Source organism: Rhamphochromis sp. 'chilingali', assembly GCF_963969265.1.
Source record: "Rhamphochromis sp. 'chilingali' genome assembly, chromosome: 8".
NCBI lineage: Eukaryota > Metazoa > Chordata > Actinopteri > Cichliformes > Cichlidae > Rhamphochromis > Rhamphochromis sp. 'chilingali'.
Window position 1 is genome coordinate 419,921 of NC_137935.1, and position 26,011 is coordinate 445,931.

Below are 26,011 nucleotides of genomic sequence, written 5' to 3' on the forward strand. Positions count from 1 at the left end.
ATTGTGCAAGTTCCCCCACTTAAAATGATGACAGAGGTCAGTAATTTGCACCAGAGGTACACTTCAACTGTGAGAGACAGAATGTGAAAAAAAAATCCATGAATCCACATGGTAGGATTTGTAAAGAATTTATTCGTAAATCAGGGTGGAAAATAAGTATTTGGTCACCTCAAACAAGGAAAATCTCTGGCTCTCACAGACCTGTAACGTCTTCTGTAAGAAGCTTTTCTGTCCCCCACTCGTTACCTGTATGAATGGCACCTGTTTGAACTCATCATCTGTATAAAAGACACCTGTCCACAGCCTCAAACAGTCAGACTCCAAACTCCGCCATGGCCAAGACCAAAGAGCTTTCGAAGGACACCAGGAAAAGTATTGTAGACCTGCACCAGACTGGGAAGAGTGAATCTACAATAGGCAAGTAGCTTGGTGTGAAAAAATCAACTGTGGGAGCAATCATCAGAAAATGGAAGACATACAAGACCACTGATAATCTCCCTCGATCTGGGGCTCCACGCAAGATCTCATCCCGTGGGGTCAAAATGATCATGAGAACGGTGAGCAAAGATCCCAGAACCACACGGGGGGACCTGGTGAATGACCTGCAGAGAGCTGGGACCAAAGTAACAAAGGTCACCATCAGTAACACACTACAACGGCAGGGAATCAAATCCCGCAGTGCCAGACGTGTTCCGCTGCTGAAGCCAGTGCATGTCCAGGCCCGTCTGAAGTTTGCCAGAGAGCACATGGATGATACAGCAGAGGATTGGGAGAATGTCATGTGGTCAGATGAAACCAAAGTAGAACTTTTTGGTATAAACTCAACTCGTCGTGTTTGGAGGAAGAAGAATACTGAGTTGCATCCCAAGAACACCATACCTACTGTGAAGCATGGGGGTGGAAACATCATGCTATGGGGCTGTTTTTCTGCCAAGGGGACAGGACCACTGATCCGTGTTAAGGACAGAATGAATGGGGCCATGTATCGTGAGATTTTGAGCCAAAACCTCCTTCCATCAGTGAGAACTTTGAAGATGAAACGAGGCTGGGTCTTCCAACATGACAATGATCCAAAACACACCGCCCGGGCAACAAAGGAGTGGCTCCGTAAGAAGCATTTGAAAGTCCTGGAGTGGCCTAGCCAGTCTCCAGACCTCAACCCCATAGAAAATCTGTGGCGGGAGTTGAAAGTCCGTGTTGCTCGGCGACAGCCCCAAAACATCACTGCTCTCGAGAAGATCTGCATGGAGGAATGGGCCAAAATACCAGCTACTGTGTGTGCAAACCTGGTAAAGACCTATAGTAAACGTTTGACCTCTGTTATTGCCAACAAAGGTTATGTTACAAAGTATTGAGTTGTATTTTTGTTATTGACCAAATACTTATTTTCCACCCTGATTTACGAATAAATTCTTTACAAATCCTACCATGTGGATTCATGGATTTTTTTTTCCACATTCTGTCTCTCACAGTTGAAGTGTACCTCTGGTGCAAATTACTGACCTCTGTCATCATTTTAGGTGGGGGAACTTGCACAATCGGTGGCTGACTAAATACTTTTTTGCCCCACTGTGTATGTATGTATGTATGTATGTATGTATATATGTATATATATATTATATTAATCTCTTGTCGTCAATAAGCAACGTTTAGGGAGCTCTATAGTATTCAATGAGAGGGCCCTGCGCGTCGATAAGTGACGCAGAGGGAGCCTGACCATGCCTCACACATGTGCCGAGTTGGGAGTGAGAAGGTGTTGGAACAAAAGGTTTTCTCCTTCATTTCTGTCAAACAAAGGTGTCTGAAACGTTTCCAGCTGTTAGTATCTTGTTCGCTAGGCAACCTTTTCAGCGCGACGGAGGCTAGACCGTCCCATTTCACAAGCCTCTCACTTCTGGCCTGAGCTGTCTTTGATCATGCGGCCCTTGTGGACCGTTAAGCTGCAGACCCTGAATTGGGACACAGCCTCAGTCTCAAGGGAATCTGGGAGAAGGGTCACATGGTTGATGATACATGATACTGTACTTGTTACTAACTTGTGTATTGCTGATGTGTAATGATGTGATCACACTGAGAAACCAAAGATTTCAAATCCACAGTTTTTAATATTGACATATTAATATAGCACAACTACACAAAATCTGTAAATTGGTACTCCAGTCCCCTCCCTCCCTCCGCACGGTGAGTGCAGGCTGGGTGCTGTCACGTGACTCAGATGACCAGGATGAGGTTTGTGGGATTGATCAGTGAGCGCGAGCGTCCTGACAGACCAGACTGAGGGATCAGCGTCGGTGCTGACGTCATGTCGGGGGGAGGGGGGGGGTCTTCGGTCGGATTAAACTCCATTTCCCATGCTGCCCCGCGCATCACCGCTGCTACTGCTGAGCCGCAGCTTCAGTTACCAGAGATCCGCGGACCTGAAGGAGGACAGTGACCGAGGCTGCGCTCACACCGGGAACGCGGGCAGACTGTGGAACGGACGGACAAGTGAGACCCGCACAGGTGAGCCCGGACACCGGGCAGCAGCTCCTCTCTGCCCGTGTCCGAGCGCGAGGACAGCCTGTTCTCTAACGGCAGCATCACAGGCTTTTATTGTGAAGGAGCCATAGCCCGTCACCTTATTCTGGAGGAGATGCAGTATTTATACTACTACCATAACCGTATTTATACCTGTACTACTGCAGTATTTATACTGGTACAATTGCAGTGTTGATAGCATTAATACTGCAGTATAATCCTGTGTTATTTATATTAATTCTATCACAGTATCTATACTAGTGTGCCTGTAGTATTTAAACCAGTACTACTACAGTACTCCTACCGGTTTAAAGGCAGAAGCAGCGTTCCTCCAGTATTTACAGTATTTTAAGTTTTTTACAGAATATTTTACAGTATTTGAAGTATTATTGTAGTAATTGTTCAAATGTTCCTGCAGCGTTCTCACTTAGTTACTTACTGGAGTATTTATTAAGGTAGTATTGAAATATTTTTAGTAGTACTAATGTAGTATTTACTGCAGAATTACTACAGTAGTAGTGCAATTTGTGCAGTGCAACTATTAATGCAGCGTTTTCAGATTGTATTGCAATATTTATATCACTGTAAAGACAGTATTTACTCATGTATTACTGCGGGATATAGTCCAGTATTACTGTAGTATGTATTGCAGTATTACTGTGATATTTATGCTGGTGCAACTGGTACTACAGTCTTGGCATCACTGTAGTACTGCTAGATGTAATATTTGGAGTAGTCTTACTGCAGTGTTTTTAATGTGTATCTGTTTTTGTCTTCAGGAGCTTTTCCTGAGGTTGTTGGTGTTGCGGGGTCAGAGGTCACGGTCCCATGTGGTCTGATAGAAGATGAAACAACATGACTTTGGACAGAGCGAGTCGGGGTCCTCCTGCGGCGCTCTGCCGGGGTTGCAGGTGAGTACTCGGGTACAGCCACTCAGGAGGGCAGTAGTACTGCATCGATATTGCATTTGGGAGCACAGTGAAGCCAGGTCACCTCAACAGCAATTGCTGATCAATACTTTCTATTGATCAGTGGAAAAACCTAGAGCCAGGTCAGGTCAGAAACAGGAACACCTGTGGACGTTCCAGGTGTTCCTAATAAAGTGACCACTGCACCAGAAATCACAGCCAAAGCGATTGATCAGTGTTCATCAGTGTGACTGATGAACTCATTAAACCCTCTGCGGACCTGAATATCTGAGTAATCAATAAATAACTGATCAGATTCAATTAATACATGATGTGATCAGAAATCAGACAGGAAACGTGAGCTTCTGCTTCAAAATAAAAGCTTCTACTGCACTGCTAAATAAAAAGCAGACAAAGCTGCAGTCTGTTTATATAACGAAGCCTCGCCCACTCCCGATGCTGAGGACCCCGCTGTGTGATTGGCTGAGGCTCTGAGTCTCAGGGTCTATGAGGCACCTGATTGGCCGAGGGCGAGTGAATGGAAGTTATGTGTGTAGGCATCACGAGGCAGGAACGTGAGCTCTGAACGTGCTCGGTGGATGCAGCTCTGCTGCTGTGAGTGAGCGTGCTCAGAGAGGAGGCTGCAGCCACACACAGAGACTTGTCTCTCTTTAAGGACCCTCAGCCACATGATGCTAGTCCTGAAACTCAATGAGACACACATCGGTCCTGTTACCATGGTTACCTGAAGGTTTGCAGCAAACTGCTAACAGCCAATCAGAGAACATTCTTCTGTGTATATAGAGTCAGTGTGTTTGGGGACCAGTTTGGGTTTTAGCCTTTTAAATGCTGAAGACGTAGAGACAGTAGAAGTTTAACAGGTGTGTACTGTGTGTGTCTGTGTGTGTCTGTGTGCGTGTGGTCAGGTTTCACTGGAGGACAGATCAACTGACTGCCACTGTGAAGAGCTGGAGGAGGACAGAGCCAATGATGCAGAGCAGAGCAAAGGTGGAGAGGATGACAGGTAAGCCCCCCCCCCACACACACACACACAGATTTGTTTTGCTATGATTGTGAGGACCTGGTACGTCCCTAAGAGGCAGGCAGGTGCACTCACCTGTGTGTTACTCCTCAGGTGGTGTCATCCCGTCGACAGCGCTGGGTTCTTCTCCTTCATGACGTTTAATTGGTTGACTCCTCTGGCCATGCGCGCCCGCAGGAAGAAACAGCTCCTATTGGATGATGTCTGGCCCGTGTCGCAGCGGGAAAGCTGCAATGACAACAGCATGAGGTGGGAGGAGCTAATGAAGGCATGTATTCAAAGCCTTTGGTCTGTATGTGTGTGTTATTGTGAGACTGTGTGTCCACAGGCTGTGGGCTCTCTGGAAGGAAGAGCAGAGGTCAAAGGGCACGAGCGCCTCTCTGTGTTCAGTGGTCTGGGCGTTCTGTAGGACACGCCTCCTCCTCTCCATCCTCTGCCTCGCCGTCACTCAGGTGGCCGGGTTCAGCGGGCCGGTGAGAACCTCAGAGCCAGAATCACGTTTGCCTTACTGCCATCAGACTGCCGTGGTGTAACCAGTGACTCCACCCCCCACAGGCGTTCGTGGTGAAGCGTCTGCTCGAATACACCCAACAGGAAGAGGCCGACCTGGGCTACGGGCTGCTGCTGGTTCTGGGTCTCCTCGCGGCAGAGCTGGTGCGGTCCTGGTCTCTGGCTCTGACCTGGGCCCTGAACTACCGGACCGGGACCAGACTGAGGGGAGCCATCCTCAGCCTGGCCTTCCAGAAGATCCTGCGTCTGCGCAGCATCAGGGACAAGTCTGTGGGACAGGTGTGGTTACCTGACTGTGCTGACTTTAATACTCTTATTGTTTTCTACTTCCTTTCACTCTGCTGTCATCTTTTGCTTCCTTCCTGTCAGCTGGTGAACATGTGCTCCAGTGACGGTCAAAGGATGTTTGAGGCGGCAGCCGTGGGCAGTTTGCTAGCAGGAGGCCCCCTGGTGGCCGTCCTCGGCGTTGCCTACAATCTGTTCATCCTGGGACCGACCTCTCTGCTGGGCTCCGCCGTCTTCATCCTTTTCTACCCAACCATGGTCAGCACCTTTAAAACTCGCCGAGTCTGACTGAGTCTTTGACCTTTTGTGAGCCCGCCTGTGCTCACCTGACTACACCTGTGTTCTTCTAAATGATTACTCTTTAACCCTTTCATGCATGAATTATGACAACCTCAATCAAGATTTTTTCTTAAGTATTTTTATTCATCTTTAGGCATGAAAAAATATTTTTGAACTTCATTTTTTTTAAACATGTACTTTTCAAAGACTTTTTTACACGTCCACTTAGGTGGATAAGATTACCTTTGGAGTGGGTGGCAGGGTGTGGAGTGACACATCAGTGTCCAATGTTGTGTTTTATGTGCAAGTACAGCATCAACACTCACACAAATACAAGAAAACAGCCTTTAAAGAGCTGTGCACTGTGGTGAGCACTATGTGTGAAAGGGTTAAAGGCAGTGTGAGACGGCGCTGTGACTGTAAGCTGTTTCTGTCCTTAAACGAGCCTCAGACGTGCTACAGGCGCACCTATCGAGCGCGATTAAGTGTATTGATGGCGATGTATTGATCTGCCATTAGATGCTCAGCTCGAGGATGACGGCGTATTTCAGGAGGAAGGGCATGGCCGTCACCGACAGGCGTGTTCAGAAGATGAACGAGATTCTCAGCTACATCAAGTTCATCAAGATGTATGCCTGGGTCAAAGCCTTCTCGCAGGACGTCCACCGTACGCGCTCACCTCACACGCGCTCAGCGGTTGCCACGGTAACACAGCCGAACACTCATCATGTCTGTGTTTCCTTTCAGGGATCCGGGACGAGGAGCGCAGGATCCTTGAGCTCACGGGATACTTCCAGAGCATCACAGTGGGCGTGGCTCCCATCGTTGTTGTCATCGCCAGCGTGGCGACATTCTCTGCCCACATGTTGCTAGGATACGACCTGACAGCTGCTCAGGTACCGCAATTCATGTCCTCTCTGTGCCGGTTACCTGTTGACAGTCTGGTATGATAACAGATGCCCTTTCCCGTTACCCATCCAGGCCTTCACCGTGGTAACGGTGTTTAACGCCATGACCTTTGCCCTGAAGGTCACACCATTTTCTGTCAAGTCGCTGTCCGAGGCCTCCGTTGCTGTGGAAAGATTCAAGGTTGGTTATTGACTTCGTGCACTTACGCCTGCGTACTGCACGTTCACAGGAACACCTGCACACACCTGTGCCTCCTGATCTCATCTATGCCCTGCCCTCCTTCCTCAGAGTCTCTTCCTGTTGCCTGAGGTCGATGGGGTCCGAGCGCTGCCTGTCAACCCTCAGGTTGCCGTGGAGATTAGCGGTGCCAGTCTGGCGTGGGAAGGAGGCGGACAGAGCGCTCAGCCCAGTCCAAGTGTGGGAGGGGCCAGCAGACACCGACAGAGAGAAAAGTAAACCCACGAGCTCGTGTTGATCAGCTGTATTGATCTGCCCTGATCGCTGATGCACTCAGGTGTGTGTTTGCTGGTGTCCAGGTGCAGAGACTCGGCCGTCATCCAGGAGCAGGACGAGGAGGAGGTGAAGGACTCCCTGCTGAGAGGAAGAGAAGGAGGAGAGGAGAGAAGTCCGGAGGAGGAGGAAGACGGGGAGGCGTGTCCTCCATTGCTGCCCACCCCCTCCATCCCTCAGCGCCTGCAGAGCACGCTGCACAACATAAACCTGAGCATCCAGCAGGTATCCACCAATCAGTCACACCTTAGCCCGAGTGGGGGCGTGGCATTAGTAGCATCTGAGCCTGAGTGGGGGTGGGACATCACTCACACCTGTCTGTCTGCTCAGGGGAAGCTGCTCGGCGTCTGTGGAAGTGTCGGCAGTGGAAAAACCTCGCTGGTTTCAGCCATCTTGGGACAGGTGATGTCTCCTTTCCCTGCTGTTGCCATGGTGATCAGTGTTGGTTGTTGGCCATTATCGGTTCATTATTAAACATTGATGTGTTGGCAGATGACGGTGCTGGAGGGCAGCGTGGCGGTCAAAGGAAGGCTGGCGTACGTGGCCCAGCAGGCCTGGATCCTGAACGCCACGCTCAGAGACAACATCCTTTTTGGGCTGGAGTATCAGGAGGACAGGTGAGGCAGAGACACCTGCACATCACACACTGACACACTGAGCTGGACGCCAAACAGGAAGTGACATCACCCAGTCAACAGAAGCCCTTCTGTTGTTCCACACTAACTCCGCCCCCTCTCTGCAGATTTCAGTCTGTCATCAGCGCCTGCTGCCTCAGAACCGACCTCGCTCTTCTGCCCAGCGCTGACCTCACAGAGGTGACATCACTTCCTGTGTACCTGTGTGTAGATAGAAGGCTCTGGATGCGTCGTTTTATGTTGCTGTTTTCCTCCAATCAGATCGGAGAGCGTGGCGCCAACCTGAGTGGTGGGCAGCGGCAGCGAATCAGCTTGGCCCGCGCCCTCTACAGTGACCGGGATGTTTACATCCTGGACGACCCGCTGAGCGCCCTCGACACCCATGTGGCCAGCCACATCTTCCACAACGCTATAAGGAAGCAGCTTCGCCACAAAACCGTCATCTTCGTCACCCACCAGCTACAGGTGAGCACCCTCGCCACCACTGAGCTTTTCTGCAGGTGGTTACCATGGAGATGACCTGTGTGTGTGTGTGTGTGTGTGTGGTGGTGGGCAGTATCTGGTGGACTGTGATGATGTCATCTTGATGAGGGAGGGGAGTATCGTGGAGCAGGGTAACCATGACAACCTGATGAAACTCAGTGGAGACTATGCCGCCATGTTTAACCTCTTCCTGCTCGGAGACAAACCACACATTGAGGTACCTGCCTGTATCTCACCTGTCTCTGTCTCACCTGTCTCTGTCTCACCTGTTTCACCTGCCTGTATCTCACCTGTCTTATCTGTCTGTATCTCACATGTCTCTGTCTCACCTGTCTGCATTTCACCTGTCTGTATCTCACCTGTCTGTAGTCTGTATCTAACCTGTCTTTCTCACCTGTCTGTGTCTCACCTGTCTCACCTGTCTGTATCTCACCTGTCTCACCTGTCTGTATCTCAAATGTCTCTGTCTCACCTGTCTGTATCTCACCTGTCTCCTCAGTCTATATCTAACATGACTGTCTCACCTGTCTCGGTCTCACCTGTCTCTGTCTCACCTGTCTCACCTGTCTGTATCTCACCTGTCTCACCTGTCTATTTCTCGCCTGTCTGTCTCACCTGTCTGTATCTCACCTGTCTTATCTGTCTGTATCTCACATGTCTCTGTCTCACCTGTCTGCATTTCACCTGTCTGTATCTCACCTGTCTCTGTCTCACCTGTCTGTATCTCACCTGTCTCTGTCTCACCTGTCTGCCTCTCACCTGTCTTTCTCACCTGTCTGTAGTCTGTATCTAACATGTCTTTCTTACCTGTCTGTATCTCACCTGTCTCTGTCTCACCTGTCTGTATCTCACCTGTCTCTGTCTCACCTGTCTGCCTCTCACCTGTCTTTCTCACCTGTCTGTAGTCTGTATCTAACCTGTCTTTCTCACCTGTCTGTATCTCACCTGTCTCACCTGTCTGTATCTCACCTGTCTCCTCAGTCTGTATCTAACATGACTGTCTCACCTGTCTGTATCTCACCTGCCTCTGTCTCACCTGTCTTTCTCACTTGTCTGTATCTCACCTGTCTCACCTGTCTGTATCTCAAATGTCTCTGTCTCACCTGTCTGCATCTTACCTGTCTTTCTCACCTGTCTGTATCTCACCTGTCTCACCTGTCTGTATCTTAAATGTCTCTGTCTCACCTGTCTTTCTCACTTGTCTGTATCTCACCTGTCTCACCTGTATTTCAGCTGTCTCTGTCTCACCTGACTGCAGCTCACATGTCTCTGTCTCTGTCTCACCTGTTTCAGGCTCCGAGCAGGAAGAATGGCAGCTCTCAGAGGAAACCAGCGGACGCTAAACCAGGATCACTGAAGAAGAACATCCCGGTCGTCAAGGACAACGGTAGGATTTTTTAATCCGCTCTATTGAAAGTTTCGTAGTGACAGAGAGCACAGCGTTCAGGTAAATTAAACGAGGGACCTTCTGTCTCTGTTTCTGTCCCATTTCCTGTTCATGTGACCCTAAAGGGGAGGAGCAGCAGTACGGGGCTGTGGTGTGGCCTGTGTTCCAGGTGTACATGTCAGCATGTGGTGGCTCCGCCTCCTGCCTGCTGATCGTGGCCCTGTTTGTCCTGAATGTGGGAAGCTCTGCCTTCTGCCATTGGTGGCTCAGTTACTGGATCAATCAGGGCAGCGGGGTGCGTCTCCTCCTCTCTGCTCTCCGCCTCTCGTCTCCTCCTGTTCCCTGCTCTCCCTCTGACTCCTCTTTCTCCGTTTTTCCCAGAACACCACGGTAACCCTTGGCAACAGTTCAGCGGTGAGTATCAGCATGAGAGATAATCCCATGATGCAACAATATGCCGCCATTTACGCCTCCTCCATGGGAGTCATGTTGCTCTTCAAACTCATCAGAGGGGTCGCCTTTGTCAAGGTCAGAGTTCAGCCCAGGTCCCCTCCGGCCTGTTGCTGCAGTTGCTCTCAGCCTGCTTGTAAAATACTGGTTACCGTGGTTACAGCGAGCCTGTTGTTACAGCGTGGTGTTTGTGGTCTCTCCTCAGGGAACCCTGCGAGCTTCCTCTAAGCTGCATGACGAGCTCTTCCATAAGATCCTGCGCTGCCCCATGAAGTTCTTTGACACGACTCCCACGGGACGGCTCCTCAACCGCTTCTCCAAGGACATGGATGAAGGTGACGGTGGGACTGGAAGTTCTGAGCTGCCGTTCGGGTCCAGGGTCTAACCGAGTCCCGTCTCCTCTGTTTCCATCTAGTCGACACTCGTCTGCCGTTCCAAGCGGAGATGTTCATCCAGAACGTGATCCTGGTCTTCTTCTGCCTGGGCGTGATCAGCTGTGTTTTCCCGTGGTTCCTGGTGGCGGTGGGTCCTCTGGTCCTGCTCTTTGCGGTGCTCCACAGCATCTCCAGGGTCTTCATACGAGAGCTGAAGCGACTGGACAATGTGACGATGTCTCCCTTCATGTCCCACATCACCTCCAGCATCCACGGCCTGGCCACGCTGCAGGCCTATGATCGAGGCCGCGACTTCCTGCACAGGTCTGGGTCGGACCGAATGACCCGCTCCGACGTCCAGGATGTAGTTCTGACCGCTGACTGTGTGCTGTTGTTTCCAGGTACCAGGTGTTGCTGGACCAGAACCAGGCCCCGTTCTACCTCTTCAGCTGTGCGATGCGGTGGCTGGCTGTGCGCCTGGACATCATCAGTGTGGCTCTGATCAGCATCACAGCTCTGATGATGGTTGTGATGCATGGAAAGATCTCCCCTGCCTACGCCGGCCTCGCCATCTCCTACGCCGTCCAGGTAACTTTAACATTTAAACCTTTGCAGATGTGATGCGACGGCGTTACTGGTCCCCAGTGGAGTAATGTCTAACGGTCGTCCGGGTCATGAAAATGACCCACAGTTAGAGTCGAGATCGATGCTAAGCTGCTGTTAGAGAGCGCTCTGTGAAGACAGCCAGCTGCACTGTTGGCGCTGTGCTCACGGCTGGTTCGACTGAAGCTGATGTGCTGAAGCACAAACCAGACCACGGAAACCTGCAGCTTCAGTGAGAGAAACGTGAGAGCTCAGTTTAAACACTGTGAGGGAAATAATTATTTGATCTGCATATCACTGAGTGAAGTCAGCCAAAGTAAAATATGACATAGTACTTGGTGGAGAAAGCCTTGTTGGTGCACAGCAGTGATGCTTGTAGTTGGAGAGCGGTTTTGCAGATACAGGGAGTGCAGAATTATTAGGCAAATGAGTATTTTGTCCACATCATCCTCTTCATGCATGTTGTCTTACTCCAAGCTGTATAGGCTCGAAAGCCTACTACCAATTAAGCATATTAGGTGATGTGCATCTCTGTAATGAGAAGGGGTGTGGTCTAATGACATCAACACCCTATATCAGGTGTGCATAATTATTAGGCAACGTCCTTTCCTTTGGCAAAATGGGTCAAAAGAAGGACTTGACCGGCTCAGAAAAGTCAAAAATAGTGAGATATCTTGCAGAGGGATGCAGCAGTCTCAAAATTGCAAAGCTTCTGAAGCGTGATCATCGAACAATCAAGCGTTTCATTCAAAATAGTCAACAGGGTCGCAAGAAGCGTGTGGAAAAACCAAGGCGCAAAATAACTGCCCATGAACTGAGAAAAGTCAAGCGTGCAGCTGCCAAGATGCCACTTGCCACCAGTTTGGCCATATTTCAGAGCTGCAACATCACTGGAGTGCCCAAAAGCACAAGGTGTGCAATACTCAGAGACATGGCCAAGGTAAGAAAGGCTGAAAGACGACCACCACTGAACAAGACACACAAGCTGAAACGTCAAGACTGGGCCAAGAAATATCTCAAGACTGGTTTTTCTAAGGTTCTATGGACTGATGAAATGAGAGTGAGTCTTGATGGGCCAGATGGATGGGCCCGTGGCTGGATTGGTAAAGGGCAGAGAGCTCCAGTCCGACGCCAGCAAGGTGGAGGTGGAGTACTGGTTTGGGCTGGTATCATCAAAGATGAGCTTGTGGGGCCTTTTCGGGTTGAGGATGGAGTCAAGCTCAACTCCCAGTCCTACTGCCAGTTTCTGGAAGACACCTTCTTCAAGCAGTGGTACAGGAAGAAGTCTGCATCCTTCAAGAAAAACATGATTTTCATGCAGGACAATGCTCCATCACACGCGTCCAAGTACTCCACAGCGTGGCTGCAAGAAAGGGTATAAAAGAAGAAAAACTAATGACATGGCCTCCTTGTTCACCTGATCTGAACCCCATTGAGAACCTGTGGTCCATCATCAAATGTGAGATTTACAAGGAGGGAAAACAGTACACCAGACAGAGCTGGGGATTGAACCAGCAACCTTCTGGTTACAAGATGAGCGTCCCAACCCGCTAAAGCACAGTGCATCAAATCTATTTACCAATTGGCTATGGCTTTCCAAGTCAGCCAGTTTCATCTGAATACTCCGTTGTTGCTGGAGCGACTGGGTTAGTGCGTCTTTTGCGGCCATATTCCCCCTTTCCATCTCTTCCAGTCTTTTTTCAGCTTGTTCGAGTCTGGTCTCATGGCTAGCTAGCTCATTCGCCGTTTCTGCCTGGTTTATATTAATGTCTTTCTTGAAGCCGTCGGATTCGTCCTTCATTTCTTGTTTGATGTCTTTCTTATTCGTGGCAAACTCAGTTTTAAACTCTGCTTTAAGTGAGTAATGATGTCCTGGAAGCCTGCGTGGGGGTGGCTAGCTACATCTCCGTCCATCTGCTCGCCTTGCACGCTGTTCTCAGAATCAGAATCCTTTATTGATCCCTGGGGGAAATTATTGTTCGTTACAGTGCTGCATTATAAACAAACAGTAGAAAGACAGACAATACACAACTAAGAATAGCACCATATATAATATATACAGGCATATATATACATAAAGTCACTTATTAATAAATAGCTGAAAAAGAACGTGCAAGAAGGGTGTAGCTGTAGCAGTAACCAGTGTGTTAAGTGGATGCGTTGTAGAGGGAGCCACAGGCAGGAATGATTTCCTGTGTCGTTCAGTGGTGCATTATGGGTAATCTCTCACTGAACGTGCTCCTGTGACTGACCAGCACGTCATGGAGTGGGTGGGAGGTGTTATCCAACGTTATCTTTATCTTGGACAGCATCCGCCTCTCCGACACCACCTTGAGGGAGTCCAGCTCCATCCCCACAACATTGCTGGCCTTACGGATCAGTTTATTAAGTCTGTTGGCATCTGCGACCCTCAGCCTGCTCCCCCAGCATGCAACAGCATAGAGGATCGCACTGGCCACAACAGACTCATAGAAAATCCTCAGCATTTTCTGGCAGATGTTGAAGGACCTCAGTCGCCTCAAAAAATAGAGACGACTCTGGCCCTTCCTGTAAAGTGCTGTGGTGTTTTTAGCCCAGTCCAGTTTATTGTCAATGTGTACTCCAAGGTATTTATAGTCCTCCACAATGTCAACACTGACCCCCTGGATCTTCCTTCAGACTCAGGACTATCTCATGTGATCAGTGTCCCATATAAGTGAATTTCTCCAAAGCCCATTATGATCATGGAGAAACACACTTTGCGACAGTTTCCAGTAAGAATATTTGATAGAACTTTAAATTTCAGTCTTCCAGGCCTGGATAAAAGATTCTTAAATCATGAGCTCACAAAATATCACCACCGTTGGATCACACGTCTCATATTCCTTATCTCAGACCATAAAATCATAATAAAATAACAAATACTAGAGCCAGTTCCAGACATGTCTAAGCACAAAACTGTCTTTCTCATAGAGGAAGAAAACAATCCAAACCTCACTGATAAACTCAACCTACTGCTAAGAAAAATCAACAGAAAACTCACAGGAGTTCCCCATAGAACAATACTGTGTGCGAGTTAGAACCTCAGATGCTGTAACATGCAGAGTTGCATTGACTGCTCCTGGATTTAATTAGTTTCTTATACTTTCTTGGTCTGAACTCAGACTTGAGTGTCACTCTGTGACAGTCTTTCCACCTGCTGTCACTTGATCTATCAAGGGGAAATGCACCTTATTTAGTTTCTCCAGGGATCAAATCTCAATCATAGAAAATGCAGTGCTCCGAATTATACATTACACAGTTAATTCATCATTTTCACTCTGTACCACTGCTCCTCATATCTCTCATCTGGCTGTGTGAAGCCCAGTGAACAACTCAGTCCAGGCCTTGAGCAGCCATAAACATCCCGAGGCATGCAGTCAGGTGCAAGAAACTCCACTCTCACCACACAGACATCGTTTCATGAGCAGAGAATGATAGACCTCGTTTGTTAAATGTACATATGTGTCCTCTGGATAACATAAATGCGTTCTGTGTAATCAGTGGCTTCTTATAACAGAGTCTGTATGTGGGTCTGTGTGTGTGTATTTTGTGTGTGGATCACTTCTCAGTGAATCAGCACTTCGGTTTAGGTGTGTGTGTCATTTCTCACTCAATCAACAAGTGCACATGTGTTTGTCTGTGTATCACTTCATGCTGAGTCAGAGTGTGTGTAGATGTGTGTGTTCATCACTTTCCTGTTCTGGTGTCTGGGGTAAACCACGGCCTGAAGCGTGCCCTGGGGTCCTGCCCTCCTCTTCAGTCTGTTTGCGTCCATTGCTGCTGCTGCTCACAGTTCTGTCCATCCTGGTTCTGATCCCATTGGGGCGGTCCTTCCTTTCTCCAGTGTCCATGCTCACTGCAGGTGAAACCTGCATCTTCTTCTGTGTTTGTCTGTTCTGAGGTGCCTTTTGAGCTCAGTTACTCCTCCTGTCTCTGCCACGCCCTTTCTCTGCTGCCCGATCATCCGTGTTGGTCCGTCACTGTGCACAGTGTTAATGCAGAGTTACCAAGGTCAGCATTCTGTTGCTCGGCCTCACTTTTCATCCGTGCTTAATGGGTGTCTCATCACAGCTCTGTCAGCTGAAGCTGTCGGGGAATTTCCCCGTGTAGTGATAGCGCCCTCCATCTCCGCTGCATGAGATCCTTTCCTGTAGCACTGTTGACATTTTCAGATTGTTGTTGTGGGTCCAGCTGCTGCAGCGTTTGGTCAGGGCCACGTCAAAGATGGTAGAGGGGAGAGCAGGAGTCCAGGTCAGCCTCGGCTTCCAGGGCCGGCAAAGCAGCCTGTAATCAAGCATAAACAGAGAGGAGTGGACCAACAGGGAAATGATGTTGTGTTTGCTGTGTTACAGAGAAACACTGTCCTGTGTCAGCGTTTCTCCCCCTTGTTTGTTTTTTTAAATAATATAATGAACTCATAGCTCACCAGGATGACAGGACAACAGAGATGCATATTTAAAATATTACCACAAAATAGAATTTTCTTCATACAGTAATTACTTGTGTTTCTCAAGCAGCAGAAAACATCTCACAATTTGACTCTTAACCACTACATTTATTGTTTCATCACTGGTTGGTCATACCAGTCTCTTTTTTTAGTTTGTCAGTAGTGGATAAAATCAGCATTTTAACAACAAGTGTGTGTTAAGTTAAGTTAATATTGCTGAGAAGTACTGACGTGTTTATGAGTGTAAGCTGACTTTTGCTGCATGTGTGTGTGTTTGCAGACAGGTTTGTATGTGTGTTTAGTGGAGCTGCAGATCCAGCAAAGCCTCTCTCTGCCTTAGCTCCCATTTTTCTCCAAAAGGTGTTTCCTTAAAAGGAGCCTTCCTCTCACGTTTCTCTGCCTGTGTGTGTGTTTGTTTCACCTTTTGTTGCGATGCTCCGGACACTTTCTCAACCTCCACAAGTCAGTTGGCCCCAAATCTCGACCCAATTTCGATGTACTCTTAAACCCTTCATTTCTCCTTTAGTTCTCTGCTGTCCGTTCCACAGCTGCTGATTCTTGCTGGGTTATGTTAATCTATCATTTTGTTCCGGCTGCTGTGCTCGTGGTGGACGGTTGATCCAGGTCCGTAGTTACCTGTATTAACACACTAAGAGATTTATTTAAAATCAATTTCATCACTGGTTATTTGACACTCTCCCTGATTCTTTAAACACATTTCCCCTTGTTGCTAATTTAAATAATCCTGTGCCTTCTTTTCCCAATTCCTCCCGTTCTGCTTTAGTTTTTATGCATAATTCATAATAATTTACCGCTTTTTGTTTTTTGCTCTTGACTCTCCGTTTTAGACACTTTCCCCCTGCAGTCACACAGACTGCTTCTCCTAGCGCCTCCTTGGATCCACCTCACACTCAGCTCCTCCCCTCTGAGTTGGGTCATTTGCTCCTCCTCTTTCTATCTGCTTCACTGCGCTCTGGGAGACACTTCTCCCTCACACTCAACACACCATACAGAGCGCGTGTCTCGCTCTGCAAAATCCAAACACACGGTTTTAGAGGCAAATTTCAACTTTAAGCCTAATTTACTAACCCCAAAATTAACCCAGACAGTCTCTAGGCGCTACAGCGGCCAATGAACCCAGCTTGGAATCTAGAGTTGGATGTCTCGAAGCCAGTCTGGAGACCAAGACTGGCCTCAAGACCACTTTTACGTGGCTTACTGAGCTTAAGCCCGGGTCATCTTTTTCAGAAGCCCGGGGTCTTTTGGAGTGTAATTTGTTCCATAGTTAGATGCCTGGCTGACAACTGTATAAAACAAAAGCTACACACAATATTAGAAGCACATAGCGCACTGTCATAAATTCCCCCTAATTTTGGTATCGTCCGAGCTCAGGCACTAGGTGACTGAGCACAGCACTGACGCCTGTGAGAGGGGGGGGAGCTGCCGCCTGTGAGTTTGCTGCAGACAGAGGAGTTTGACCAGGTACCAAAGCAAATCATTCGTACTGTACAAATAATGTAAATATGACGGTGAATCACAAAGGATTGATATCAAACTGATCACGTGACCCATATTACGTTACTTGCTCTTCCAGTGAATCAACAAATGGTGAAATGAAAAGCCGAACAACAACAATGCTGTTTCTTTAGAGACTCTTAGCTTACATGTGTGTTTACAGTGGCGTGCAAAAGTATTCGCCCCCTTGAACTTTCCCACATTTTGTCACATTACAGCCACAAACATGAATCAATTTTATTGGACTTCCAGGTGAAAGACAACACAAAGTGGTGCACACGTGAGAAGTTGAACATAAATCAGACATGATCCCAAACATGTTTTACAAATAAATAACTTCAAAGTGGGGTGTGCGTAATTATTCAGCCCCTGAGTCAATACTTTGTAGAACCAGCTGCAGTTGCAGCTGCCAGTCTTTCAGGGTCTGTCTCTACCAGCTTTGCACATCTACAGACTGAAATCTTTGCACATTCTTCTTTGAAACAGCTCCAGCTCAGTCAGATTAGATGGACGGCGTTTGTGAACAGCAGTTTCAGATCTTGCCACAGATTCTGGATTGGATTTAGATCTGGACTTTGACTGGGCCAGTCTAACACAAAGAAGCTTCTGATTGGTTAGTAGAGTCCATGTGAGGGTGGCACAGCTGTGGATGCATATAAGGCAAAACACAGAGGCTGTTTCTGTGACATGGGAACATCAGGAGATGTCAACCAAACACCAGGAAGAGAATCGTGGAGCTCCATAAGTGTGGCTCAGTTTGAATACAATTTGGTCTCTGTTCGCTTCGCTGGTTGAGTCCCCAGACTGCGCCCAATCCATCCTCCTTAGCCTCGTATTGGAATCCCGGACGAGCCCCCAGTAGTTAATATCAACACTTCACCGAGTTCTTTTTGATTCCTCAGAGGCATCCGATGGAAGACAAAACACTGCTCAGTAGACCATTTAACTTTATTTCTCTTCACATTACTTCTAGAGGGGAGATGCGTCCTGCATGACACGTTGCCGCGGATTTCAAAATGGTGGTGCGCCCCTGACAGTCTGATTACAGAAGCTCTCTCATTCTAGTCTAAACAACAGTGTCTCAGTAACTTTCCACTAGAGATGGTCCCCTCTTATCTACATTTTCCCAGGCGAGGCCTCCGTGGAGCGCTCTCTCTCTCTCTACAGTTATAATGACCTGCGACAGCGTGCAGAGTGAGCCACTCTGCTCCCGCTGGCTGCTTCATTGGCTGATTTAAAGCTACAGACAGCTAACAGCAGCCCGTGTGTGACATTGACATGGATACTTGGTCGATTGTAGGACCTTTAAGGTAAACGGGTATTTTTGACCTCGCTGCTCATGGACAGTCAATCCAACGCAGGTTTCTTCCTCCCCACTGTCACCAGGTGCTCCTTGCTGAGGATTGCAGTGTGATGCTCTGTGAGATGTTGCTGTTGTGAAACTGTGCTGTATTTGAAATGAAGTAACACTGAGTGGAGGATCATGTGTCAGTTAACAGGTCTGTTCCAGTTCACTGTGCGCCTGGCCTCTGAGACCGAAGCTCGCTTCACCTCCGTCGAACGAATCCATCACTACATCCAGGTACTGTTGCCCCTCGCTGGATCGTTCTACACTCGGTCCAGTTCTGCTCAGTTTTGGTTCCTGTCAGATTAAAACTCCTCCAAATTAAAAGCACTCGTAGTTTTTTGACAGGATCTGAAACGAAGCTGCTGCACCGGCGGTACCTCTAACCTGCATCTCCTGGCTTTGTCGGATTCTGGTTCTGATGTGCCGTCTGTGTCTCAGTCCCTGTCCCAGGAGGCGCCAGCCAGGGTCAAAGGTCGAGCCCCTCCGCCCGACTGGCCGCAGGAAGGGGAACTGGTGATGAAGGACGTGGAGATGAGGTACCAGGAGAACCTCCCTCTGGTCCTCAACAAGATCTCCTGCACCATCCGACCCAAGGAGAAGGTCGGCATCGTGGGCAGAACCGGATCAGGTCGGACCCGAAAGAGAGAGAGTGTGTGTGTGTGTTTGTGAGTGTGTGTGTAGTTCCTCTCCCTGCCTGTAGAAGGCGGTGTGCTGATGCTTGCCGTGTTTCTTCAGGTAAGTCGTCTCTGGGCGTGGCCTTGTTCCGGCTGGTGGAGTGCTGTGGCGGCTCCATTCTGATCGACGGCGTGGACATCAGTGACATCGGGTTGGCCGACCTTCGCAGCAAACTGTCCATCATCCCTCAGGACCCGGTGCTGTTCAGCGGCACCGTCAGGTACGAGCACCTGAGAGCACCTGAGGCACTTCAGGCCCGTGAGGAGGTGTCACACTCAGACTGTGTGTGTGTGTTTCAGGTCCAACCTGGACCCGTTTAACCAGTACAGCGAGGAGAAGATCTGGGACGCCCTGGAGAGGAGTCACATGAAGGAGTGTGTGAGTGTCACGCTGCTTACTGTGTACCACACGCCGTTCTTCTTCTTCAGCAACAAGTGTTTGTAACACTGACATTATATGACCGTCATGTGCCCCTCAGGTGTCCCAGCTGCCCCTGAAGCTGGAGTCGGAGGTGGTGGAGAACGGAGAAAACTTCTCGGTGGGGGAACGTCAGCTGCTGTGCATGGCCCGTGCGCTGCTGAGACGGTGCAAGGTGAGAACCTGAGAGGTCAGAGTGGCTCCGCCCCTGGCCTGTCCTCTGTCTCTGATCGGTTCGTTCTTCTCTCAGGTACTGATCCTGGATGAGGCGACCGCGGCCATGGATGCCGAGATGGATGCTCTGATCCAGGAGACCATCAGGAGCTCGTTCCACCACTGCACCACGCTGACCATTGCTCACCGCCTCCACACTGTCCTGGCCTCCGACCGCATCATGGTGCTCAACCAGGGGCAGGTACGGCCAATGGGAGCTCAGACATGCACCACCGCGGCCAATAGGAGCATAGCTGGTTGTGTGTGAGCAGATCAGTGTAAACACGTTGAAGCTTCAGTCACATGTTAGTTTGAAGGTTTTTGTTTCTTTAAATGATGAAAATAAAAACTGTGACGTTAAAGTCGCACAGATGGTGAGAGGCGGAGCTCAGAGTGGTTTGGAATGGAACTATTTCCCTGAAATATGGAACACTAGAATAAATTAGACACCTGTGTCATTAGTAATCAAAGTAACAAGCGGTATAAAACCCCAAAATCGAAACTTTGTTTCCTGTAAAAGAGAAAAAACAGACATAACACGCACCTCTGTAAACAGACAGGTATGGCCCCCTGGTGTCTGTTTTAGAGAGTGCAGGTTTCAGGTGTTCATTTTCAGCCCCGGGAGCTGCGTCCAAGACAACGCCTCGCACTGAGCAGTGACACACGCGTGACCATAAGTGTGTGGACGAGCTCGTGTCGCGTATGCTGACACAGAAGATCTGGTCTCTGTGTTTGAAGTGTTGTCGAGCTCCGCTAACACTCTCACCTGCTCTGCCTCCCTGTCTCTAATTGGTCCAGGTGGTGGAGTTCGACGAGCCGTCCAAGCTGCTGGCCAATGAGAACTCACGGCTGTGTTCGATGCTGGCAGCCGTGGAGAACAAGATCTCGGTGCGAGGATGAGGACGAAGAAGCTGCTGTACTGTAACTGACCTCAGGGTGGCGCTCGCAGGAGTCGCTCTGACTTACTGTTGCTTTTTTGCGACGTTCTTCTCTCGAATCATGTGACCGTCGTTTTTATGACCTGATGCGAAGCAGGTCTGTGCTCACTGAAGTGCTTCAAACATCTGTCACGTTGTCTGGTGGGCGGGGCTAAAGGACGCTGTACTTTAATCTTCTTTGTTGTTTTTATCGATGTTGTTTCGCCTCGACTGCGGTTTCCTTTGATCCAGAAGCTGATCAGCTATTTATGAATTTGTTCAGAATGTAAAGAGGACTGTTTTTATTCTAACCTGACACACGTGAGCTTCTCTACATTTTTATAGTCTCTTTTTTGCACGTTTGTGTAGATTTGATTGTTAGTTCGTAAGTGAAGCCTGTGCTGCCCTCTAGAGGAGAAGCACAGTAAGTACATATTAGTCCGGTTGGACTGTTAATGATTCTGTAACTTGTTTGATATCAGTGAAAAATGCCGCTTTTAATCTCATAGCGCAGCCGCTTTGTGTTTGTGTAGCGGCTGCGCTCAGGCTTCGTGTCGGTGGCTCCGTGATTAGACATCATGACATTTACTGCAGACCACGCCGGAAGCGCCCACGCACATGAAAACAGCAATTTATTAATCCTGATGTTTCTGTTTCCTCCGTTTATGGAGTTTCTTTTTCTCTTAAACGTCTTTGTTTAATGTGAAAGCGAGAAACCGATGCTGACTGCAGTGTGCGGGGCTCGAGCTCGGGCTGTGCACACGTCAGCGTGTCTCTGTAGCTGTTCCTATAAATAAACTACTGACTTTAACTCCACCTGTCCTCCTTACTTCCTGTCGTGTGGTCACTGCTCGATGTTCACGTTTGAAGTTTGTAACGAGTTAAAGCTCCTCTGGAAACTTACCTCACAGGTTTTTCTACTCTTGGATCTGGATATTGTCACAAAGAGGCTCCACCCACCTGCAGTACGACAGACCTTCTGTTTATGAGCAGCAGCCAATCAGAGGAACACTGTCTTGAAGGGGGCGGAGCTGAATCAGCTTCTTTTAAACCACAGATGAAATGAAGGCCTGTACTGGTCACTTTATTAGGTATGACACTGGAGCTCCTTTTTCTTTCAGAGCTGGTTTAATTCTCTGTGGCTCACAGTCTGACCATGTTTAAAGACACGTTACCTGCCCGTCGTGGTCACACAGTGCAGGATCTATTACAGGTCTAAAACTAAGGCCAGACACGAGATTGTCAAAATAAAACAGGAAGTTACTGACTAAACATGGAGAAAGGACCGTAACACAGAAGCATACAGACTACAAAAATAAGACGAGACTCACAAAATATAGCAGACACATAAATAATGGGAATCAACAACATACTGAGAAATCAAGAATACACTGAAACCTCACATCAAACACTCAAAGCTCTGAGAGGATCGGGGCCGTCATCGATTTTCACCCGAACATCATCTTTCATGAACACATAGCACAGTCGGACTCGCCCTGCCTCATGGTTCAGTCGGCGCAAGACTGAACCATAAAGACGTGGTTAACGATAAATAGCAGAGCAGTCTGCCTCGAGCTGGGTTCGTGAGCTTAGCTGACACTTTCAGTTCAGGAAAAAGTGCCACAGTCAGAGAGATGAAGGAAGAAGAGCGTACATCACAGAAGAGGAAGAGGTGTTGATTGGCTCGGCAGAGAGCTCGAGAGGATAGAGGTGTATGGATCGATCCAAATATGGATGGTATCGATACCAACGCTAGTATCGGTACTTTGGTTGTATCCATCAAGTTCAGTATGCAGCCCGCTGAACTGTGTTTATTATTCCTTTGGAAAAAATAAACGTCAAACATGAAAAACGTTCCCACCTTTGTGTGCGTTACAGACAGGAAAAACCCAAAAACCTGGTTTGAAAACACATGAACAGCTGAAAGGTGTGTTTCATTGTGTTAGCTAATTTTTGTGGAAAGTAACAATTGCAGGGATATAGTGGTGAGAACTGATCTCAAAAGTCACAGCACACGGCTCTCCTCCAGTCAGCTGCTGAGTAACTTTGGATCCACACCAATATATTTGTAGTGTGACACAGAAATACTGTGGATGTTGAGATGTCCATGTTAAATGACAGAAAGGTATACGTGTTCAAATAGCATCAGCTAACAGCAATGTTCCCTCTAAGCTGTGCGTGTCCGCCATTGCGCACAGAAAAAAAATCTAACCTAAATTGAAATCAAAATTAAAACTTTAACAATCCTGTTCTGCAGTGTTAGTCAGTAAGTGACTGGCTGCTCCCGTATGGGATCAGAACGATGCCACCTTATCCCAAAGTCCAGCCAATGATGCGATTCACATTCGTATATATGTCTGTGAAGGTTCTCAGTCATCCAGGTCATCGTAGTCTAAGGAGCTTGGAAAGAAAAGCGTCTGGACTTCTTTAAGTTGCTTGAAGATGTTTCACCTCTCATCCGAGAAGCTTCTTCAGTTCTAAGGTCAAATGGTGGAGAGTCCCAGATTTAAGCTCTGTGGGAGTAACAAAAGGACAAAGGGACCCCCTGATGATCCTCTAACTAATCACATGAGCCAAGGTGTGAAAACTACCTACGAAGCCTTAAAGCGAGACCCCACAAGCAGCTACAAAAAGAAAGTTATAGCTTGCCTTCAAGACCTTGAGAAGGACAAAATCATTGACCACTGTACATATCACTGGCTTTACCCAGGGGATGCCATACCCTGCATTTATGGACTTCCTAAGATCCACAAAAAAGGGGTCCCACTCAGACCCATAGTCAGTAGCATAAACTCAGCCACTTACAACATTTCAAAACACCTTGCTACCATCCTTGCACCTCTTGTGGGGAACACCCCACACCACATCAAGAACTCCACGACTTCACCGACAAGGTCCAGAAACTTCCCCTGGATCCAGATGAAACCATGGTGTCCTTTGATGTAGTCTCTCTCTTCACTTGCATACCCACCACGGAGGCCGTGGAGACTGTCAGAAAACGACTACAAGAAGACAGCTCCTTGGAGGACAGGACCAACTTCACACCCGATCAGACCTGCACACTGTTAGACCTCTGCCTCACCACTACATACTTCAAATACAACGAAGGCTTCTACAGACAAAAACATGGCTGTGCCATGGGCTCCCCCGTGTCACCTATTGTAGCCAACCTTTACATGGAGGAAGTGGAAAGGAAGGCTCTTGGCTCTTTCAAAGGAAGAGTACCCAGCCACTGGTACAGATATGTGGACAACACCTGGGTCAAAATCAAGACACAAGAAGTGGAATCCTTCACTGCGCACATTAACGCTGTGGATAAAAACATCAAGTTCACCAGGGAAGACACAAAGGACGACTGTTTGCCTTTCCTGGACTGCGCCGTGCACATTGAAGAGAACGGCAACCTCAACATCAAAGTTTACCGGAAGCCCACACACACGGACCAGTACCTCCTCTTTGACTCCCATCACCCTCTGGAACACAAACTTGGAGTAATCAGGACCCTACACCACCGGGCAGAACATGTTCCCTCTAAGCCTGAAGGGAAAAAGAAGGAACACACACATGTAAAGGAAGCACTCAAAACGTGCGGCTATCCTAAATGGGCGTTCTTAAAGTCAGCAAAGATGCACAGAAAAGAAGACCAGACACCAGCGAGGGAGGATAAGAAGGACAGACGCAACAACATTGTCATCCCCTATGTAGCCGGCGTATCAGAGACACTCAGGACAGTTTTCTCCAAGCATGACATCCCAGTGCATTTCAGACCCAGCAACACACTCAGACAGAAACTGGTTCACCCGAAAGACAAAACGCCAAAACACAAACTTAACAATGTGGTGTATGCTGTACAGTGCAGCGAGGAATGCTCAGACCTCTACATTGGAGAGACCAAACAGCCACTTCACAAGCGCATGGCACAACACAGAAGAGCCACCTCCACAGGACAAGACTCAGCAGTCCATCTGCATCTAAAGGTCAAAGGTCACTCTTTCGAGGATGCCAATGTTCACATTTTGGACAGAGAGGACAGATGGTTTGAAAGAGGAGTGAAAGAAGCTTCTATGTCCACTGTGAGCGACCATCTTTGAACAGAGGCGGGGGTTTACGACACCAACTCTCTGCCATCTATAATCCAGTTTTGAGATCCCTCCCAGACGCCTTAACGCCCACTCACATCCTGGGCCATCTGACCTCAGGAATTCGCATGATAAGGTGGGGCCAGGTTTCACAATGAACACACCCGAAACTCTGGCTGATTGTGACCCACACCCAGTTTCACACCTTGGCTCAGGTGATTAGAGGATCATCAGGTGGTCCTGTGTCCCTCTGTGGGGGGAAACTCCCACTGGGTTTAAATCTGGGACTCTCCACCATTTGACCTTAGAACTGAAGAAGCTTCTCGGATGAGAGGTGAAACGTCTTCAAGCAACTTAAAGAAGTCCATTGGAGATGTGAGCAGGACAGACGGAACAATTGACGGAAAAAGTGTGGACTTTATACCAGTTTTTAAATTGTGTTGATCGGCCACGTTGGGCGATCGTGGCCTTGTAGTTCGTCTTGTAATCGGAAGGTTGCCGGTTCGAGCCCCGGCTTAGGGCCTAGTAAAGCGCTATATAAATACAGGCCATTTACGTAAAACCAGAGTTATGATAAAATATCTGCAATGTTTGTTTTTCTTCCTGAATACTGTCGTTGTTTATATTTACTGCGGGAAGAAATGGTGAAAACGGCGTTTTATAAGGAAAACGCTCGAAAGCCTGTGAGCAAAAACAAAAACAAACCTCCCCCCACCTTTCCTATTGGTGGAAAAATGTACCATGTGGACCAATCAAAAAATGATATGGCAACGTGGCATTTAGTTTAGGGAGGGGGAAGTTCTAAGAGTGACGGCGTGTTTTGAGATGTGAGAGATTTGTGACGTTCAGTGCAAATCTTATGTAGTTAGTGTGTAGTTAGTGTGTAGTCAGTGTGTAGTCAGTGTGTAGTCAGTGTGTAGTTAGTGTGTAGTTAGTGTGTAGTTAGTGTGTAGTCAGTGTGTAGTTAGTGTGTAGTCAGTGTGTAGTCAGTGTGTAGTTAGTGTGTAGTCAGTGTGTAGTCAGTGTGTAGTCAGTGTGTAGTTAGTGTGTAGTTAGTGTGTAGTCAGTGTGTAGTCAGTGTGTAGTTAGTGTGTAGTCAGTGTGTAGTTAGTGTGTAGTTAGTGTGTAGTCAGTGTGTAGTTAGTGTGTAGTCAGTGTGTAGTCAGTGTGTAGTTAGTGTGTAGTTAGTGTGTAGTCAGTGTGTAGTTAGTGTGTAGTCAGTGTGTAGTTAGTGTGTAGTCAGTGTGTAGTCAGTGTGTAGTTAGTGTGTAGTTAGTGTGTAGTTAGTGTGTAGTCAGTGTGTAGTTAGTGTGTAGTCAGTGTGTAGTCAGTGTGTAGTCAGTGTGTAGTTAGTGTGTAGTTAGTGTGTAGTTAGTGTGTAGTCAGTGTGTAGTCAGTGTGTAGTTAGTGTGTAGTTAGTGTGTAGTCAGTGTGTAGTTAGTGTGTAGTCAGTGTGTAGTTAGTGTGTAGTCAGTGTGTAGTCAGTG

The 26,011-nt window shown here is 48.1% G+C and overlaps 1 protein-coding gene across 1 annotated transcript; it reads left to right on the forward strand.

Moving 5' to 3' along the window:
• Positions 1–1,499: 1,499 nt before the first annotated feature.
• Positions 1,500–21,256, forward strand: abcc5 (ATP-binding cassette, sub-family C (CFTR/MRP), member 5). The gene is made up of 30 exons (XM_080890136.1): positions 1,500–2,502; positions 3,297–3,428; positions 4,352–4,449; positions 4,561–4,716; positions 4,796–4,940; positions 5,023–5,256; positions 5,347–5,520; positions 6,061–6,208; positions 6,289–6,437; positions 6,523–6,630; positions 6,739–6,902; positions 6,987–7,185; positions 7,291–7,362; positions 7,453–7,577; positions 7,703–7,775; positions 7,857–8,060; positions 8,152–8,295; positions 9,372–9,465; positions 9,591–9,760; positions 9,847–9,993; positions 10,121–10,250; positions 10,331–10,613; positions 10,691–10,877; positions 18,368–18,457; positions 18,662–18,851; positions 18,959–19,118; positions 19,198–19,276; positions 19,377–19,490; positions 19,566–19,730; positions 20,327–21,256. The coding sequence occupies exons 2-30, from the start codon at positions 3,363–3,365 to the stop codon at positions 20,426–20,428; spliced, it is 4,170 nt and encodes a 1,389-aa protein (XP_080746262.1). The 5' UTR covers positions 1,500–2,502; positions 3,297–3,362; the 3' UTR covers positions 20,429–21,256.
• Positions 21,257–26,011: the final 4,755 nt, after the last annotated feature.

Excerpts from the sequence above, each read along its gene's own strand:
- abcc5 (XM_080890136.1), top strand. The coding sequence starts at position 3,363 with ATGAAACAACATGACTTTGGACAGAGCGAGTCGGGGTCCTCCTGCGGC. Across the intron at positions 9,466-9,590 it reads CCCGGTCGTCAAGGACAACG|GGGAGGAGCAGCAGTACGGG; the intron begins GTAGGATTTTTT and ends GTGACCCTAAAG. Across the intron at positions 9,761-9,846 it reads GGATCAATCAGGGCAGCGGG|AACACCACGGTAACCCTTGG; the intron begins GTGCGTCTCCTC and ends CGTTTTTCCCAG.